Source organism: Centroberyx affinis, unplaced genomic scaffold (genome assembly GCF_046629955.1).
Source record: "Centroberyx affinis isolate AG114_WGS23_722 - 3 ecotype Tasmania unplaced genomic scaffold, CSIRO-AGI_Caff_v1 ptg006867l_1, whole genome shotgun sequence".
NCBI lineage: Eukaryota > Metazoa > Chordata > Actinopteri > Beryciformes > Berycidae > Centroberyx > Centroberyx affinis.
Window position 1 is genome coordinate 129,873 of NW_027283481.1, and position 19,755 is coordinate 149,627.

The 19,755-nt window shown below is 41.7% G+C and overlaps 1 protein-coding gene across 1 annotated transcript in view; it reads left to right on the plus strand.

The window, feature by feature from the left end:
- Positions 1-19,755, plus strand: part of LOC139639148 (neurexin-1a-like) — a 253,518-nt gene that overhangs the window by 88,737 nt on the left and 145,026 nt on the right. Inside the window, 5 exon segments of the mRNA XM_071513215.1 lie at positions 503-804; positions 2,513-2,536; positions 3,638-3,799; positions 8,658-9,099; positions 14,893-15,276. Coding sequence (XP_071369316.1) covers positions 503-804; positions 2,513-2,536; positions 3,638-3,799; positions 8,658-9,099; positions 14,893-15,276 — 1,314 coding nt within the window.

Here is a 19,755-nt window from a genome sequence, read left to right on the forward strand (position 1 = left end):
AGCATGAGATAAGGGAAACAATTCTCTTCACAAATTAAATGATGGATTTTCATTGAAGCAGCAATGCAGCACATTCATTTGAGCAATGAGAAATCAGTAAAGGAATACCTCATCATGTACAAGGCAGACCTTCACTTGTAGTATGAAAGGCAAAGTCATAGAATGGCAGTTGTCTTGCACATGTAATTACAAATGTGAGGAACTGGAACATATAATAGGTAAGATCTAATACAACGCCAGGCTCTATATACCTGTGTTCTCAGGTCAAGGTAGGTACTTTACCCACACAGCTGGTCATAGAAAGCCTGTGAAGATATGCAGAAGTGTACTGTACCTTCCATCACATTTCAGTTTGCCACCTTCCTCCAATCTCAATGTGCTTATTATTAATCCAACATTTTTCAGACATTCTTTTTTTTTATTTTTCTGACAGCTTTACAACAGGCACCCAAGCGGCCATGATGTTAATGCAACACATTTCTCTCTTTCTTTGTCTCTACAGGAAAAGAAGAATATGTTGCAACCTTCAAAGGATCGGAGTTCTTCTGCTACGACTTGTCCTTGAACCCGATTCAAAGCAGCAGTGATGAAATCACATTGTCATTCAAAACCCTTCAGAGGAATGGACTGATGCTGCACACGGGCAAATCAGCTGATTACGTCAACCTGGCACTGAAAAATGGGGCTGTCTCACTCGTCATTAATTTGGGGTCTGGAGCCTTTGAAGCTCTGGTGGAGCCAGTCAATGGGAAATTTAATGACAATGATTGGCATGATGTCAAAGTAACAAGGAATCTACGTCAGGTAACAGGACCGAGGGTGATGCAGAGACTTAGTAAATTAATCAAAACAAATGCAACTAAATCATTACAATCATACAATCTATTTTTTTTTCATTTATTTCTAATTGGATTGATAAGTTAAATAATTGGATTTGGGGTGGAGATAAAACGGTGCTACAAATGAGCAGGGACATCTAGATCTGTATCAAGACCTCTATCAAGTTACAGATAACGAAGACAATGCTTTTAAAAAGCCTTCAAGGCATTTCAAGCTGATTCAAACCTTTGAGGACAAATACAAATACAGCTTATCCAGCATTGCATTTAATTGGTAGAACTTTTTTTTTTATTCCAAGTCAAGTCAAATTACAATTTTCAATTGACTTTTACCTCACTAAAAATTGGAATATGACTAGACTCACAAGTGTCAATGCATTATTTTTCTCTGTCTAAACCAACAATTGATCACAGGCCAAGTTTTGTCATATCCTCACGCCACAGCTGAAGGAATATTGCAGTATGCAAGTTAACATAGTTATTGAGCAGTCAGTGATGGTGAGGATGACATACCACAGCTGAAGTGGAAGGGTGCACTGTAATAAAAAGCATAAAATCAATAAGAACATTTTAAAACATTTGACTTTACAGGACATACAAGTTATGTAAAAGGTATGAAGGTAGGTTGGGACAAACATGTACCACATGGCAGTGCAGGTCTTCTATTTAGCCTTCTGAATCATACATATTATTTAATATTTATTTATCTTGATGAAATTTTGCAATAATATTTAGGTTAAAACAAGTTTTTTGCTAACACAATATTAACACAACATCTCTAGATTTGTTCCTGCTCATATGGTGGGAAACTTTTGCCTTCACCTCAATAACAAAACTGCTTCTTTTGCATAATCAGCAAATTGATTATTGGTAATGCTGAGAATTTGGCCAGCTTGAACATTCACTGTATTTGAATTGTGAAAAAACACAAAACAAAGAATGCATAATGAGTGCATGCTCTGTGGGGGAATCAAAATCTCCATCCTCCTCATTCTGTGTCAGGGTCTTCTTTGCTTTGTCTCACTGCAGTAAAGTGATCCTAAAGTTCATCAATAAGACCAAAAGGAGGTACAGTATTGTATGAGAGCTGGAAAGATTGTAACAGCGGATTGGTTTCAATCCAAAAACCAAGTACAAAAATACAAAAATTAATAACAATAAAAGCACCCAAAGGGAAAAAAATATATAAAATGATGAAAAATGTGGACTTGAACTTAGGACTTTCGTTAAAGAGGGTCGACTGATGTGCTTTAGGCATTCTTTCTTATGAACCATTTGATGTCTGTCAATCATATCCTTTTGTCAGGGCTTGGGTGGGGTGATGTTTCTGCTATACTCAGCAGTCTGGTCACACAGAACATGGTGTAAAAACACCATGAGGAACGTATAGGGAGTCGCAGATTGAGCTCTGGCACCACTTGTGGTGCATTCTTGTTAGTTCCTTTAGTCTGCTTTTTTCTTGTTAAACTTGTTTTGCCCTTTTTCTCTCTGTTACTAACATGCTTTGAAAACAAACTAACATATCATTCATGGAATGTGTCATTCTACTAACCAATATCGTTTTTTGGCGTTTAACAATGTACTAACAATAGTGACCATCATATATTTTTTGAGTAACAATCGTTATTCTGTTCACAGTTTTTAATTTCCTTTCTCCCCCCTTTTCCACAAAGCACTCAGGCATTGGACACGCTATGGTAAACAAACTACATTGTTCGGTAGATATCATTCTAATTGTTTCTTAGTTTGGGTTTGCCGTGTGTTTCTTTTCTTTCTTTTTTTACTGTAGACGTCATTAACAAAAAAAGGGGAACTGCGGTTGGTACTCTTCTGCTTACTTTTTGAATCCTCCTTTAATTTCTTGGTTCATTCATTGGTTTCACCCTCCTTATTTCACTTGTTTCCTGTCCAATTCTGTTTGATCCACCTTTTTAGGAGCATCGTTTCGAGCCTTTTGCATCAAGCAGTGGTTAACAAGGAGGACCTTCTCCTGGCTGGCTGGCCTGATGCTCTTTGGCTCAGCCAGTTCTATTCCCATTCACTTTGCATGGCATGCACTTTGAATACGCGCTGCAAATGCCCCACTGCTCATTTGTCCACACCAGTGTAACAGTTGAGCTGTGTTTGTCATTGGTGCTTCTCTGGTGCTTTTTTAATTTCTCTTTTGTGGCTTTCGCAGTATCCACACGCTTTTGCATGCATCTGACACAGTGCCAAGTGTCAAAATACTGACTCCTTAACCCTATTAACAATTTGGGAAAATTTTCTTTTTGTGTGCATGCATGCAAAAAGAAAAGACAAAGGCATGCATGCTTACTTTCTCACAAAAAACTTCATTCATTATCCTATGCTAAAACGTGATTGTGCTTCTAATAGCATGTGCTCCCTCTCTAACCCTGTAGCACGTTCTAATTTCTTTTGTAGAAACTGCTGGACGTACTAATATGAAATTTAGTTAAACTAACCTAGATAACATTTACTAACACCATTTTTGTGTCTGCTAAAGTACTTTTGAGTTGCAGTAGGGGCAATACTAACACTGTAGTCTGGGCAGTCCATTAACTCCCTAACTAGAATAGCATTCCCTTGGGGGCTTGCAGTCTTTCAACTAATCCTAAACTGGACAAAATAATAATAATGAATAAAACAAGAAAAAAGCCAATTAAAACAGACATGAAAATGGGTTTCAGAAAAACGTGCATAGGGAAATCTATCATAGACAACAAGAAGGAAAGGCAACAAGACTGCAGTATATAGGCTGAGTATAGCGTGTCCTTTCCCTGTGCTTTGTTGTCTAGGTAACAATATCCGTGGATGGGATTCTGACCACCACAGGATATACACAAGAAGACTACACCATGCTAGGCTCTGACGACTTTTTCTATGTTGGAGGCAGTCCTAGCACAGCTGACCTGCCTGGATCGCCTGTTAGCAACAACTTTATGGGCTGCCTCAAGGAGGTAAACAGCACTTCTCTGTGCACTCTGAGGGTGGTGGGTGTACAGGATATGACCGGCTTTCACCTTAGGACTCCAGAACAGGACCTTCCACCCACACACTGACCCTGTCTCATCCTTTACTCTTCTTTTTTTGGCCTCTCTCTCCTCTGTTTCTCTCTCTCTCTCTCACTTTATTTTGCTTCTACCACCCCCTCAGTGCACTCACACAAACACACACGCACACACACACACACAAACACACACGCACGCACACACACACACACACACACACACACACGCACACGTGCACGCATCAGCGAGGTAAACAGTGCACAAACACACAAGTAGAAGCCTGTCTTGGTGTGGGGTTTACCACAAGGTTTGTACAGCTCCGTCAGGTGCACTTCAAAGAGGAGCGGTGATCCTGAGATCAGGCAGTTGAATTTTCATGAGCGGGTCCAACACACTATACACCTCACTATCACTCCACAGGGGAGTATACAGTACCTGATGGGATATTTCTGTTTGCAGAAATTCAACTTTGAAAAATGCTGCCAAATATTCTGTTGGAAATGCGCAATATAAGAGACGCTGGCTAAGTTGTACCTTGAAAAATCTGAGCACACAACAGTAAGAAAAAAAAGTTACAGAAATGTGCATCTTTGTTTTGACATATGGGTTGGTTGTTAGTTGAAGTTTTGGATTCAGCACACAAAGATTTTGTCTCTGGGATGCTCGGTGGCATATTGGGCCATTTGAATCTGGCTCATGACTTATGTCATTTGTCATCCCCCCTCTCACATATGTTTTCTGTTACTCTGGGGCGTATGTGTGCTCAACTAAGCACATACTTTGTACTTTATCCTAAGAGAGGGAGAGAGGGAGAGATAGAGCGAGGTAGAGGGAGAGAAAGAGGGAGAGATAGGTCATTTCTCTACTAGCGGGTTCATATGTGCTACCCCTCAGTTTCAGCAGTACAGTTGAATTTTTTATTTTGGGTGGTTAATAGGGATTCTGACCTAAAGCATTTACTTCAGGAGCCACCAGGGATATACCAAGATATCTGCAAGGCAAATCTCCAAAGTGCTGCAAATGGATACGTCCATTTATCTTTTAATTCCAAAAGCTATTTCCCCTTTTCCTCATCTCTCTCCTCTCCTCTCTCTCTTTTCCGTAGCTTCTCTTGCTCCTGCGGTGTCCTACATTTTCTCTGTCACCTCCAGTCGAGAGCCTCGTCCTCAGTGAACCACTCAGAAAGTTCTGAGGCAGCTCTGCTTAATGAGCAGGCAGGGTGTGGACCACATGTCCACACTCCATCTACAGCTCATTAGAGCTGGGCTTGTTAAGGGGCCTGTCTTAGTTAACAGCATTTCTCCGAGGTGCTGGAGATGTGGAGACAAAGGGAGGGGATAGGGGATAGGGGCACTGTACGCATGGTCATCCACCCCACCGAGCTGCCCTCACTGCTCTTGTTCAACCAAACTACAGCAGCTGCTCTCTAATATCCAGAGATCAATGCACTGCATTGTTCCCAGTAGATGTGAGAGACACAGTTTTTCCATTTTGTCCTTTTCTCTCCTCCTGAGATCATTTAAATGATCTTATAAATATTCCTTATCTAATTTTACCACACAATGCTAATGCCAGTAATAAGACAGACAAAAAGAAACTAAGGAGATTCCGTTCTAAAAACAACGACATGGTTAGTTTGATGTCTTTAAGCTGCAGCTGATGTTTTTTAGCACATATGTTAGTGATGATCTGTTCGAGTGACCTCTCCGCACCGTCCTGCCCAGCCTGTTGGATTAAACAGAAAAGCCCTGTTTCAGGTCAGCTTCTCTGTGCATCCTGCTCTGAGGATAACATATGAGCAGTGGTCAAACAGCATTGTGGAGCAGTGGTCAAACAGCATTGTGGCGCGACCTCTGATTGATGGCCTGCTCCCATGTGGCTTGTTGCAGTATTAGTCTATAGATCCTAGTCTGAGTTGCCACGCCTGCCTGTTGGTTCTGATGACAAAACAAACGGTGGTGCAGTAATAGCTCAGATGTCACAGCCCTAGCTTGATGACAAATTAGTGCAGCACCACTGTGACGGCGTGCAGCAGGAGACCCATAGCTCAGACCAAAGCTCCTTTAAATCTAAAAGGTGCCCTTTGTCTTGACTCGTACGAATTGATTGTGGTTTATTGGCAGTATCTGTTGCACCTTTAGTCTGTATGACTAAAGTCTTTCTCCAGCAGGCAGGCCTGCAGCCCTGCTTCAAAGATAGCATCCTTTATTCCTTTACTCTTTTACATCCTTTCCTCTGCCAAGAGATTCTTGTCAAATTGCCTTTTGTTTCCCTTTTATCTATTTCCATGGAATCTCTTAAACATTACATTTGGCTCTGCGTCAGACTTGTGAATACTCCTTTCAAAGGATTTTGATAGTGTCTTCAAAAATAAACAAAGGGATGATAAAGATGTTGGAATAAAGTTATCTGTTTACTGTTTACCCTGCAGTTAAACAGCGCAGGACGATACAGTCAGTCACAAGCTATTACAGCAAACTAAGTCAGTGAGCTCACCTAATTCTGATGCGCTGCTCTGAATCCCCCCTGCCTTCACTGTTAGACACGGTAGATGTGATTCAGTGATAAACATAATGCTCCATGCAAATGCAATCCCATAGGAGGTGTCCCTGTTTTCAGGTGAACGCTTAACATGACAGCAAATAAAGAACATGGGAGCAGTGTTTTCAACAACTGTAACTCATTCGATTTGGCTGGTAGCAAGCAATATAGATTTGCCATTAGAACTGTATTGTTATGGAAATAAATATGCATGCTTTAACCATGATGGGTTATTCGTCACTTGATACCTATGTCTGCCAATTAGTGGAAGTAGAGCAGTGTGGAAGAGATCATTGGCTTTCCCTGCACCCCCCTGGGGGCAGTTGTTAAATATTAGGTGCTCCTGTATCCCTGTTCCTAGCAGACTGTTGACATATCCTTAGCTTTGTGTTTGAGTTCTTCGTTCTCATTATAATAACATTTGCTTTGCTAACTGATTGACACATTATAATTGTATTAAAACACTTCGAGGCACTTGGGAGGGCAATAATTATTGAAATAACATGATCACATGGATGTTAAAATCGAAATGTTTTGACATTCACCAAAATGGTAATTTGTTTCTCACATGAAAATTTGATGTAACCAGACAGAGGGTTCCTTGTTATTACAGCTGCAGTTACACTAGATACTCTTTCATTACGCAGATTGGATAATGACGAGGATACGGCTGTCTCTAATTTTTGTAAGACTGTTGCCAATTAGCACTCTTGTTTGATTTCCTACACAGTGTGCTATGCAGTGCCATCCACACATATTGTAGCTACTTTTTAGGTTTTTACAGATACTTTTTGATTGACTCATTAGAGAAAACATTAAGAAACATTAAGAGTACTTTTGCACTGTCTTGGCTGCTGTTCAAATTCTATTGGTAACTCAAAGAAATAAATATGCTCAGCTACAGTATGACTAAGAATGCATGGGGAGCCTTCTGCAATGTTTGGAAAGCCGCTCCACATTCTGCCTTTTTTATTTAAGATATGGCAGTGCAGATTACTGTCAGAATTTCATACGCAATTTGGCGCGGAGTTGACTACTGACAGAAAGGGCAGTAAGTAAAGATTGATCAGGTAGGCAAATTGTTAAGTCGTCGTTACTTGCAGTGTACCATAAGATAATGCTTCTCATCAATGGTTAATAGGTTGTTTAATGATATTATAGCTCATTTATTATAATGGGCTGCTACTGTCTGTCTCGTCAGCGCCTTTGCTCTACAGCACATGGCACCTCAAAGGTCACAGCACTAATGCACTTAATTTAGTCAAGCATCCTGATGCCAAACCTGTACGGTTTACAGAGTCTGTGAGATGGTCAGTGAGTACGGGATGATCGTTACAGGTTTTTTCTGTCAAAATATTCAGTTGTTTCACATTACTGAATTTAACGTTCTAGCATTTTTCCTAAAGTTATTATGTATGTTATGTATGTATGTATGCATGTTATGTATGTATGTATGTATGTCTGTATGTATGCATGTATGTATGTTACGTGTGTTATGTATGTTATGTATGTATATGTGTGTGTGGGCACTGATTGATTAATCTAGATGTTCTTAAATGGCTTTAGAGAGGCACATCCATCATCTGCAGGCTTTTATTCTAATCAGAGGCTCCAACAGGGGCCTTGGTCAGCATTTTTACCCCACACCTGCAAACAAGACAGCTGTTTACTTGTATCACTCTCCATCTCACTTTTCACATGCAACATCAGGAGATGGTACCAGATATAATCATTTTCTTCAACTATTAGCCTCATTGATTTCAACTGATATCTCGTCCTTCAGTTGAGATGAAAGCTAAAAGTCAAAATGTCGCAAGTATTTGCTTTCCACTGCACCCAGCGAGAGTGCACTATGTGTTGTGGAGGCTTCAGCTGGGGAACAAAGAGAGCAGGTTGATGTGAGTGACATTTGGTGCCAGTTAGACACAGTTCCTCACGCATAGGTGCAGTGTATCAGTGATGAGCCATGCATACCGTGCTTATACGGCATGTTGTCCTGGGGGGATGAGGGTCACATGGACAACTGCTGTTTTACATATTTCATAATACATGTTTTAACACTGATTCTTTAATGTGTGGTATTATCATGTAATCAGTAATTACAGAATGCTGTAATACTTATTCACAGGACCAATTAGATAACCTGTAACATATTCTAATGATTATGCAAACAGAAATTGAAGTCAGACACACGTCTTTAGTCTGATATTTTCTACTGTATGCATGGCTGTATAACTTACTATGTTCCCTCCCCTCACTTAACCAGGTTGTGTACAAAAACAACGATGTGAGGCTTGAGCTGTCCAGGCTGGCCAAACAGGGTGATGCCAAGATGAAGATCCACGGCATCGTGGCCTTCAAGTGTGAGAATGTGGCCACGCTGGACCCCATCACATTTGAGACGCCAGAGTCTTTTATCATCCTCAACAAGTGGAACGCTAAGAAGACGGGCTCCATCTCCTTTGACTTCCGCACCACAGAGCCTAATGGCCTGCTCCTCTTTAGTCATGGAAAGCCCAAGCAGCCGCCAAAGGATTCCACGAGCCCACAGACTCTCAAGGTGGACTTCTTTGCCATTGAGATGCTGGATGGCCACCTGTACCTGCTGCTTGATATGGGCTCAGGAACCACCAAGACCAAGGCGGTCAATAAGAAGGTCAATGATGGCGAGTGGTACCATGTGGACTTCCAACGAGATGGCAGATCAGGTAGAGTACTTGCTTTCTTGTCAATTTTACATATTCTGGCAAAACACGTTTTGTGTGTTTGGTGCAACATTGTTGTTATTGAGCTACAGTACATGTCTTTAGACAGAGCAAAACTGTTGGTGCTTCACTGTATGAAGATGATGAACTGTCCAAGCATCTGAGTTATTCATTCATAGACTCATCTGTCAGCCCAATACAAAAAGCACATCCTGAAATCTTCAGCATAAAGTAAAGCAGAAGCATAGCTGTACATCGATAACTTTGGACGTAACTACCAGAGTAGCAGTTAACTTTTCTATGGGAAAATGATACACAGTACCATGTCAAGGCCAATACTACATCATCAGTGCAAATTAATCATGTTAACATTTGTCTGCACTAGATGGGCTTTTTAAACAGGGTTACCCATGTAAAGAGGCTTTGGTAGGTGTCACCTAACTTCACATGGAGTGCCACCTACTGTACTTGTCATAGGTAGCGATTGCGTCCACTCAGTCATGCCTCGCCACAAGATAGCTTTGCCCCCTGTCCCATTGTGTCCTCCAAGCCCCTGTGTCGCACTGCTCTGGTCCCTGTTGATTTGCTTATCTAAGCAGCAATTTGTTAGTGTGTGCTTAGAGCCAAGGCCTTGCAATGTCATGCTGCAAATTAGATATACCCCCTGACCATGTTTTCCACTCCATCTCAAGAGGTGGAAATTAGATTAACTGTTTCATTACCCCCCGAAGCGACACTGAGTTAGGGTTCTAAATAGAGCTATACACATTGCAAAAGAGTAATAAAGTCCATTCATGTACATTAGGGTTGTACAATACTTTGTTTTCCCCTGGATTTCAAGTTCAACTACATTGCCCACTGAGTTGTTCATTGTATGCTTTTGGAGAATTGAATAGAAATTCATATTATACAATTGAGATGGCTGAATAATAGCCTATACAGTATTGAGTGGCTTGGCTTGAGCTATAAGAGTGGAAGAAATAGCAGTGGGTGACTTCTCAAATAACATAAACCAACAACATTGAATTATGGTAGCCAAAACTACAGGAAATCTTGTGTTGCCAAATTAGATTCTGTTCATTATTTGTCTATTAAATCCCCATCACCCACCCACACAAACACACACATACAGTACACACACAGACATCTACACAAGCTATCATACATCTTTTTTGTTGGTCGAGCTCTCTCTACTTGCTGTTCTCTCTGTCTGCCCTGCCTAAGTTTCCATGGAAACAGGAGGTGGTCTCTCCCAGGACTGAGACAGTTACTGCACAGTGCGATGCTGAGCTGTGCACTAATGACATTTCAGAATAACTTTTTTTTCTTTCCTCAAGTCTAAGGCTTGAACGCATACATACTAGAGTAGAAAGGAGACATGAAAGGTCTCTGCAATGTGATGACATCCCGTATGAGTAGAGCTGCTATGGCTAGGATGCCCAGCCACAGTGTACACACACTGCTTCAAGTCACAAAGCAGTTGTCTTGTTGGGAAATTGATTAAATCGTCTAATTTGTCAGCGATAGTTAAACTATCAAAGGAGACAAAGCACATAGTTTACAAGTATGCAATACTCAAATCTTAAATATTGCATCTCAAGATGCACAAAGCTCTATTGTTTGCAATGTGTAATGATGTGTGCACTGCACAATAGATGGAGGCATTAGCATTTACTGTCCATTCACACAGTGTCCCTTCTTCCAAATGAGCTTCATGCGTGATCCATTTCAATAGAAAAGATGCCGTCTAAAATATTGTGTGACATAGCAGTGTTTGTGCAAAGAAAATGTTGCCAATAAATGTCCCTGTTTTTTCTTAAATGCACATTTATATTAATTCTCTTCAAATTATTGCTACACAAATTATTGTAGTTGAAGTTGAGTATAGATGCTGAACAGCTTTGTAAAATAAAGAAACAAAGAGTTATAGGGACAAATATAAGAAAATATAAGAAAATCTTAAGAAAAGTTTAAGGAAATGTTTGTGTTGGTGTATGTTGTGACATGCTAATTATACGTAGTCTATATGTCGTCTATATTACAAACCCATATTAATATAAAATATGTTGATCAGTCTAATGATAATTGCTTAACCTTACTCCATTTACTTCACAACAATTACATTTTTACACTAGGTGTGAAAATGTCTTTCATTTCAAATTAGCTATAATGTGTTTGGCAACCAACATTACAGTATAAATAGCACTTGACAGCTTTAGAATATGCAAGACATCTTTTCAATTTGCTTCATGACACCTGTTTCTGTTACCTTATCACAGATAGCCAGGCTGAACTTGCCCGCTCCCTGTTACCATATTAGACACTCTCAAATAGTCTACATGTGCAGGTTCGTAACAAAAGTCAAGTCTCTCCTGCTGTAAACCTGCTGTTTTCATGTTGGCCTTTGTAGTACTATTCACCCTAACACCCACTTGCTATACCTTTTAATATTTGATAGAATTAAAGTAATTTTCAAAAATAAGAAATGAAGTCACCAGTCCACACAGAGTCCCATGAGGGGGTGAGTCACGAAACATATGGTGCACTGGGTTTTTCATCTGTGTTCAGATGTTTTATTAATACACACCACCAAGCACATCGCTCAACAAAAGTGCAACAGAAGTAGCTAGACATAATTATCTGTAGCCGGGTCCCCTATGTGCAACACTTAGTTCAGCCATGACAATGGTGGATAATGATCTCTGCCCTATTTAGTTTAGTCTGCTCTTCCTGCTGGAAGCAAGCCTGTAAATGGACTCTTGCTCTCAGACAACATCTTCTAACCTCAATGCATTAGAGACGCTAAGAGACACTCTGCTTTTAAGTGAGGGCTTTCGGGCTGGGAGTGCCGTGGGTCACTCATCAGAGACATTACATGGACATTGCTCTGTTGCCCCCCCAACCTCCAGCCCGAACACACACACACACACACACCATCAACACCACCTCACACACACACACTCACATATACACACACTAACATAGACAACACAACCCCCTTCCCATTGCCCACTCGCAAGGCTGTCTACAGAGAATCCAATCACATAGAGAGATTTGGCCGTATCGCCCTAACTGGATTGCAGTAATCCCCTGTCTAACATGTTGTGGAGATGTGTGAGTGGGGTTAGGGGACATCATGCCAAGTTGAGCCTGGCTGCTGATGCAGAAAGTGCGAGGGAGATCTGAGCTGTCATGTGGAGCCCCTGCCTTCAGGTTTGATGATGGAATACCACTTATGGGTCATGTCATACGGACAGAGAGACAGAGGCAGGACTGGAGTCACTGTGATCTCGATCATCATCATTAGACCGTCATCATCATTATTCATTGTCATCCTTATGTATCACCGTCATTTTGATCAACTCTGCTATATATGCTGTACTCGCTTCTCTAGATGTTATTTGCTGCTGCGGTCCCTCATCTGCTTTCAGCTTTGCTGGTCTTATCTGTCATCATATACTCCTCCCTCATCTCCTTTCCAGACTTCTTTATCTTCATGTTCCCATCTTGTTCTGTATCCATCTCCTCCTCTTTTATGTTTGGTAGCTTTCACAAAGACATTTTCCCTTCCCTTTTGGCTATAAATAATGTCCCAAACATAGGCAATTCTACAGTGCGTGTGTTATGTTTCTCATGTCGCCAGCCTGATGATGGCTCATGTCCCCATGGGATTGTATAGTGCCTTCTGACTTAACATAGCTTGACTGTGTTTACACACTTCCTTACAGGACTGTGACAAGTGAGCAGAGCACTCTGAGCAGATGTCTGAAAGATGCTGACATGCCTCTCTTGTCTTCCACTTACATCAATTTAGACAGACATGCTTACTGTAGACTTAATAGCATCCTCCGCCATTCAAGAACCTTCGCAACTCTGTGATAAGACTCAAGTATAGCTGCAGAGGGATCTAATGAAGCCATTAGGCAAAGTGACTCCCCTTAAGTATTTACTTTATGAATATAATGTGCACAATGTAATGGTGAATAATGCCAGTATCAAAGGTGTTTCAGATGGGAACCACAACCCGTCATGTAGTGACATAGTAGCTGCTATACATTTACACATAATTGGAGTGTATATATTTCCATCACAAATCACACTGACCACACTGACGCTCGTTCCTCAACTGGGCACCTGCTCCATTCTGAGAAAACTTTCCCTGCTAATGAGTTTGATGTAGTGAGCTCGTTAGCTATAACCTGGAGGGAGCTGTTCTGGCTGCATGACGGGTGGCCCTTGCCAAGTGTGCAAAGCTTGGAAGTCACAACAGCTGTGGCTGGAGAGAGTGGGGGGGGCAGTGGGTGGGTTGAAGGAAAGTGCTGGAACAGATGCCTGGGGCCAAGACCCCGAGAAAAGAGCTGGAACATGTTACTAGGACCAGGTTAATCATTGTGCACTAGGTCCTTAGCTGTCTCTTTCAAGCATTGGTGCAAGAGGGCCGGCTCACCTTGGCTACAGAGAGAGAACACGGCTAAAATGAATACAACCCAAAAGAGATTTTTCTAAATTTGTCTTTCTTCAGATTTGAGAGATTAAAAAAGCAAAGCAAAACAAGAAAAACATTTTACTTTCATAGAATACATACAGATATAGATATTTATCATAACATAAATTGTAATACATACATTTATGTATGCTAATGCTAGCTGTAATGAAACATAAAAGGACACATTTAACGTCTAATGTGGCCCTAAAATGTGCCAGGAAGCCCTGCTGAAAATTCATGTGTGGCTTCAGGCTTGTTTTCCAACAAAACATTTGGAGTATATGAGTAACTCAAAAGCTGTGCTCTTATTCTGCATACAAGCAGTTAGGACCCTGCTGTTTACCCCAAGGCAATGAGCTCATAGCTCTTTCATATCTGCCATGGCATGCATCTGTCACTCAAAATGCAAATTATTAAAGTATGGCAATTTTATTTTTCAGCATCCTTAGCCTACTATTTTTCTGCCACTCTCCACAGGCAGTGGCCCCGGCTGTTCTTCAGCACTATGGTATATAGATTACTGGACGAGGATGTGGGCAGTGAAGGCAGCCGCCATTAATTAAAGATCCACAATGGCTCCTGCACTGAGAGTAACAGATCCATACACAAATTAATCACCCGGCCTGAGTCCAACAGTAAGGCCTTCCTTTCCACAGCTTTACAGTCCAGTCATGTCCGCTGTTGTTTACCGTGCTCCAGATCGAGAATTAAACCTGAATGAGAGCGATAAATCATGGTGGGGAAGCACACGAACTCTCATTGCAGGTTTATGTGTTGGAGAGGCAAACAGAAGGAGAGACAGGGTGAAAAAACAGCCTGCAGTCCGTTAATCAAGTTCAAAAAGATGGCTACGATGGGTTTTTTTGTTTGGTTGGCTGAAATGATAGAGGGTGCACCGATTTTTCTTTCCCTCTCTTCTTTTTTATGACCACTGCTTCATAGATAAAGGAGATTTATTATGGGAAATCCAAGGAAAATGGAGAGGATACTCTTAGGGATCCCAGATTAGGCTACTAATAGACTAGCTGTCCTGTGATTAATGTGTCTTATCAACACTCATCAGTCATTCTAAATGAAGAAAATCTTGACCCTGTCTAGACAGATAACACTAATTAAGCTAATTTCTTCATCAAACCATCTTTAAATGGGGCCTTCTATCTGTATTTGTATTTTTGCAAAGCGTCTTTTGGCACCTGCAGTCATGAGTACATGTTACAGTCTGCCCATCTGATAAATTACCTCGTATTAGCCAAAAATATATATAATATTTGTTTTTACTCTCCCACCTCCCACCCCTCTTGTGTGCCCAGGTACCATCTCCATCAACACCCTCCGCACCGCCTACACAGCCCCTGGGGAGAGTGAGATCCTGGACTTGGATGACAACCTCTACCTCGGGGGTCTGCCAGAGAACAAAATGGGCCTGGTGTTCCCCACTGAGGTGTGGACAGCGCTGCTCAACTACGGCTACGTCGGCTGCATCCGGGATCTGTTCATTGACGGACAGAGTAAGGATGTCCGACGCCTGGCCGAGGTCCAGAAGGCCACTGGGGTCAAGCCCTCCTGCTCCAAGGAACCCCCCAAACAGTGCCTGAGCAACCCCTGCCAAAACAACGGGGTCTGTAGAGAGGGCTGGAACCGCTATGTGTGTGACTGCTCTGGAACCGGTTACCTGGGCCGCTCCTGTGAAAGAGGTAGGACATTTTTTTTTTTTTTTTGGTTTAATTTTGTCTACCTATTTCTGGCTGTGATGTTTGTAGGAAGCACATTTTTTCGTCTTGTTCATTTCCATACACTCTGGGTTGGTTTGTGTAAAATGTTGATGACGCCGCACCTTGACACACTGTTACCTTGCTGTGCATTATCTGTCGGAAAGTAAGCTTGGGACTGTGGAGAAGTGAATATAATTGACATCAAAGGCAGCCTAAAAGAGAAGGGCTGTTATTATACCCACTACAGATTCAGCATGCTTTGTCAGAGGGGACCACCTTTCAAGTTCGGGTTGAATAGTGTCACCAAACAGAAGCCTGTCGGGTGGTCTTTTTATCAAGGGATAATTGTTGAACATCGACAACCCCTAAACAGCAAACAGAGTAATATGAGAAGAGAAAGTGAGTGGAGCGTGGCGAGAGAGAGACGGAGAGACAGACAGACTGACGGAATGAGTCAGGGTGTGTTGAGTGTCGGCTGGCTGATGTTCGGCTGTGTTGAGTGGCAGGTGACTGATGCATCAGTGAGACATTGCTGGTCACGTCCACCATGCACACTAGCCTGTAAATTGGCTGTCTTCTGCTAACCATTTGGCTCATCAAACCACTCACTCATGACCAAACCTGGTGCAGAATACTTATCCCTCTCTCCTCCTCACGAAACAGACAGAGAACAGGAATAGAAGAACGGAGTGTCAGAGAGTGAAGTCTTTCGGCTCCATGTCTTAGCTGGGGGAAGTACTGTACTAGAGATGTACACCTGTCTGTGTACTGGGTTACTGTAGGAGAAAGACAGATTTCAGGGGTCGAAATACTGCTGAAATTTTCATGACCAATATTTTTCTTCACAAATTCCTCAGAGGTTTTTCACACTGGTGGAATTGTTCCTATGTTTATTGTACATGTAGGTCTATTCTTCAGGATATTGTGACCACTATTTTGTTTGAATAAGTTTGTGTAATCACAGTGGTTAGAGCCCCATTTGCTTGGTGTTGCCTTGGAGACCCTGTCTTACCAGACTGGCACTTGACTGCAGATTCTGCTGTTTACTGTATTTGTATTTTGTCGTTGCAATACCTGTTTCAGCTTTCCAGAAATGTAGCTGAGCATTGGTGGTACTGAGGGTGGCTGTTTTCTCTTCACTCAACATAGCAGCATGAATCAAACAGCTATGTGTGTGTGTGTGTGTGTGTGTGTGTGTGTGTGTTTAAGTGGATGCACAGCTCAGCATGGGCACTGCCCTGCTTTTCGCCTGTTCAGCATTAGCTTGGCAGCCTTTTTGAAAAGAGGGCGACCCCTTGACCTCTTTGATTGAGACTTTGCCCGATTAAAACAACAGCCAGCTGTGTGAGAGAGCCAAGCCCTTAACCTGCCAATATCTTCTGCACTGAGGTCATTTTTTGTGTTTAAATGTGGAATTCCAGACAACACAGAATTATTAATGCCATTAGACTGAGCTTCACATCATTAATAAATAGCAATCTCATTAATATTGTGCTTTAGACTCGGGCAAGGCTTTTGACGCAATGAGAATCTGTTGAGCATCCCAGGATTTTAGAGTTAAATTTTTTAGAGAACTAATTCAAAGATGAAGTAGGCTGATGCCATGTTTATGTTGTATTCAAGAATGAATAATAACCATTTGTAACAGCTTAAGTTGACATTTGTGTGAAATTATATTATGGATTTTTAGTGAATATCAATATAAATATTTCACTGGACCAGTAAAATCTTTCAAATATTCCTGTAAATCCATTTTAATGCAAATATTTGAAAAAAAAATGTTGCTGTAAACTATGTGCAGAGGTCTACACCAGGGTCTCACGGCTCAAACATATTGAGATGAAACTGATTAGATGTGCTTATCAGTTGTACTACAACAACTACAACATACAGTAAACTTTCATTGCAAATCTGATTCACTGATGAAATGTTTTCATCACGAAAACTTAACGCTGTGCTAGCAGCAAATGAGCCAGAACAATATTCGTTTTAGTTAACGCATGCATGATCAACGGAAAAGTTGCAGGCGACACCTTTATCACAAGGCAATACATCTGAAACAGAATGACAGCAGACAGATTCTCTCATTGGAAATAAATGAACTTCAATTGGAGTGTAACACATCCCACGCAGTAAGTGTGATCTCTACATGTGCTTGTGCCTCTCCTCTGAGCTTAAGTCATTCAGTTTAAAAGAAAAAATATGGTGTTCCCTTAATTATCTTAGAATTTGGAGGGAGTATATTGGCTGAAATTAGGTGAACATACTGTAGTATCTTTAATGGATATTTTATGGCGCTCGTCTGGAGGAGAAGAGGGGAAAGACATTGTTAAAAATCTGCTGAGTCAAATAAAAGTACATAAGACAAAAGTGCACGGTACTATAAAAATTTGCATTTTGCCAATTTGTAATGAAGCTGTTATAAATGCTGTTTGTTCACTCATGAATGTGTCATGAAGCATGTGACAAGCCTTGTGAATAGACTACAAAATTATGTAGTGAATGACAGAAAATGCCACAGAAAATGAATATTTAATGTGAGCGAAAGAACTGAGAGAGGTAGAGAGAAGGAGAGACAGAGAAAGAAACTGTGAATCTCCTCCATCTCTGATGTATGTGTCTGTTAGGCTTGGCTCTGCGCTGCTCTGATTTTCCACATGTGTGCCTCCATCCTAGCTAATGAGTTGACAGGAATTAGGGCATAGTACATGAGGGAGGTGGAGTGGGCATGGGAGACAGATCTTTTCACTTCAGGATGATAATTACTTATCTAGAGAATGTTCTTGGATTCATAAAGAGTGGCGTATAATCCATATTGACTTAATCTGAAAACTAAAGCGGGAAACGTAGGATTGTTTTCCAAACAGTGCGAGTGGTGAACTGCGGTGCTGTGCGAAGGTCTCTGCCACTCTGACCGCCTCCCTTCTAGCCCCTTCTGGCTTCTCCGCTCCTCTGTCTCTCTCCGTGCAACTATCTTGTTTTCTCACCGTCTCTGCTCTGTGTATGAGACTGGCGTCGGCTAGAGTGTGAGTGGGAGCAGTGGTACGGAGGATGGGCCCTGGCGTGCTGCCAGCTGTTTTGATGGCTCCAGATTGCCTCTGCGCTGGTAGGATGGAGCAGGCACCAGCAGGCCGAGGAGCTGTCAAAAGAATTACCCCAGCCCTCACTTATCCATGCATGGTGTACCACCCGGTGGCAAAATACAGCTACTGCATATGGTGGAGGAGGAGGAGGACGACGAGTGGAAGGAACAGGAGGTGGAGTTGAGGAAGAGAGCAATGCAGCCATTCGCCCTATTTTGAGAGATTTTAATTAAGCAGACAAAGCAATTTTTCCCCCTGCATCCCAAATGTCCTCCCCTTCATTGTTCCTCCAGTTGCTAATTAGCCCAAATATTAGTCTTGCAGTGTAAGGCTGCGGCGGCCTCCCAGATGGCACAGTAGGTGCAGTGCAACACATGCACAAATTCCCTAATGAGATGTGACATGCTGGATTGCCAACGCTGACAACAATTGCATTATTTTTAAGGACAGGAGCCACTGATAGATGAAAGAGAATGGGCCTCTTGGTTCCTAGCAATTACCTAAGATAAATAAAGCAGATCAGTATAAAGATCAATACACAAGTATGCGCACACCACCTGCACTGTACACACACACACATACTGGCATATGCACACGTAGGCACATAAACACACACACTTTTGCACATCTCTTTCTGCTTCCCTTGCTGCTTTTCCCTTTTCTCTATTTAGGTCACATCACATGTGACGTGTTACTTATCAACAGTGGTTTTAGTTGGATGGTATAAGCTAATGGGGTCTTCTGTATTTTGCTGTTATATATGGGTCAATCGTTTGGAAAACATTGTTACTGCAGGTCTGTATTGAACTGGATGTTTGAATCTATCATTATTGCCAATATCTACAGTAGGTGTAGGATATAATGCTCCAAAACAGCCCACAGCAATAGCAACAGCAATATCTACAACATGTTAATGCACAGAATATAGCATAATGTAAAGTAGTGTAAGTATAGTAAATTGGCACATTTATTGCTTTTTAGAGCATAAAGCCATTTGCCATTGGTCCAAAGCTAAAACCAAGAGCTGCAGGATGTTATTGCATAATGGTGAAATGCCCCTAAAGGTGAATATTGCTGAATCTTCGCATTAAAACATGTTGTTGCCTTGCCCTTTTACAGCACACTGTGTGTTAGTCACCATTCACCACTCTATAGCCAGGAATTAGAGAGAACTGGTTGTCTCAGTCCTTAAAGCACTGAGGCATGCACACAGATACACAGAAAATTGGTTGGAAAAGGTGTAAGGGGTGCCAAACACACCCCATATACCTTTCAGTGTTTCCCCTATATGAGAGGAGGAGAGGAGAAGAGAGGAAGAGAGGAGAGGAAAGGGGAGAAGAGAGGAGGAAAGGAGAAGAGGAGAAGAGGAGAGGAGAGG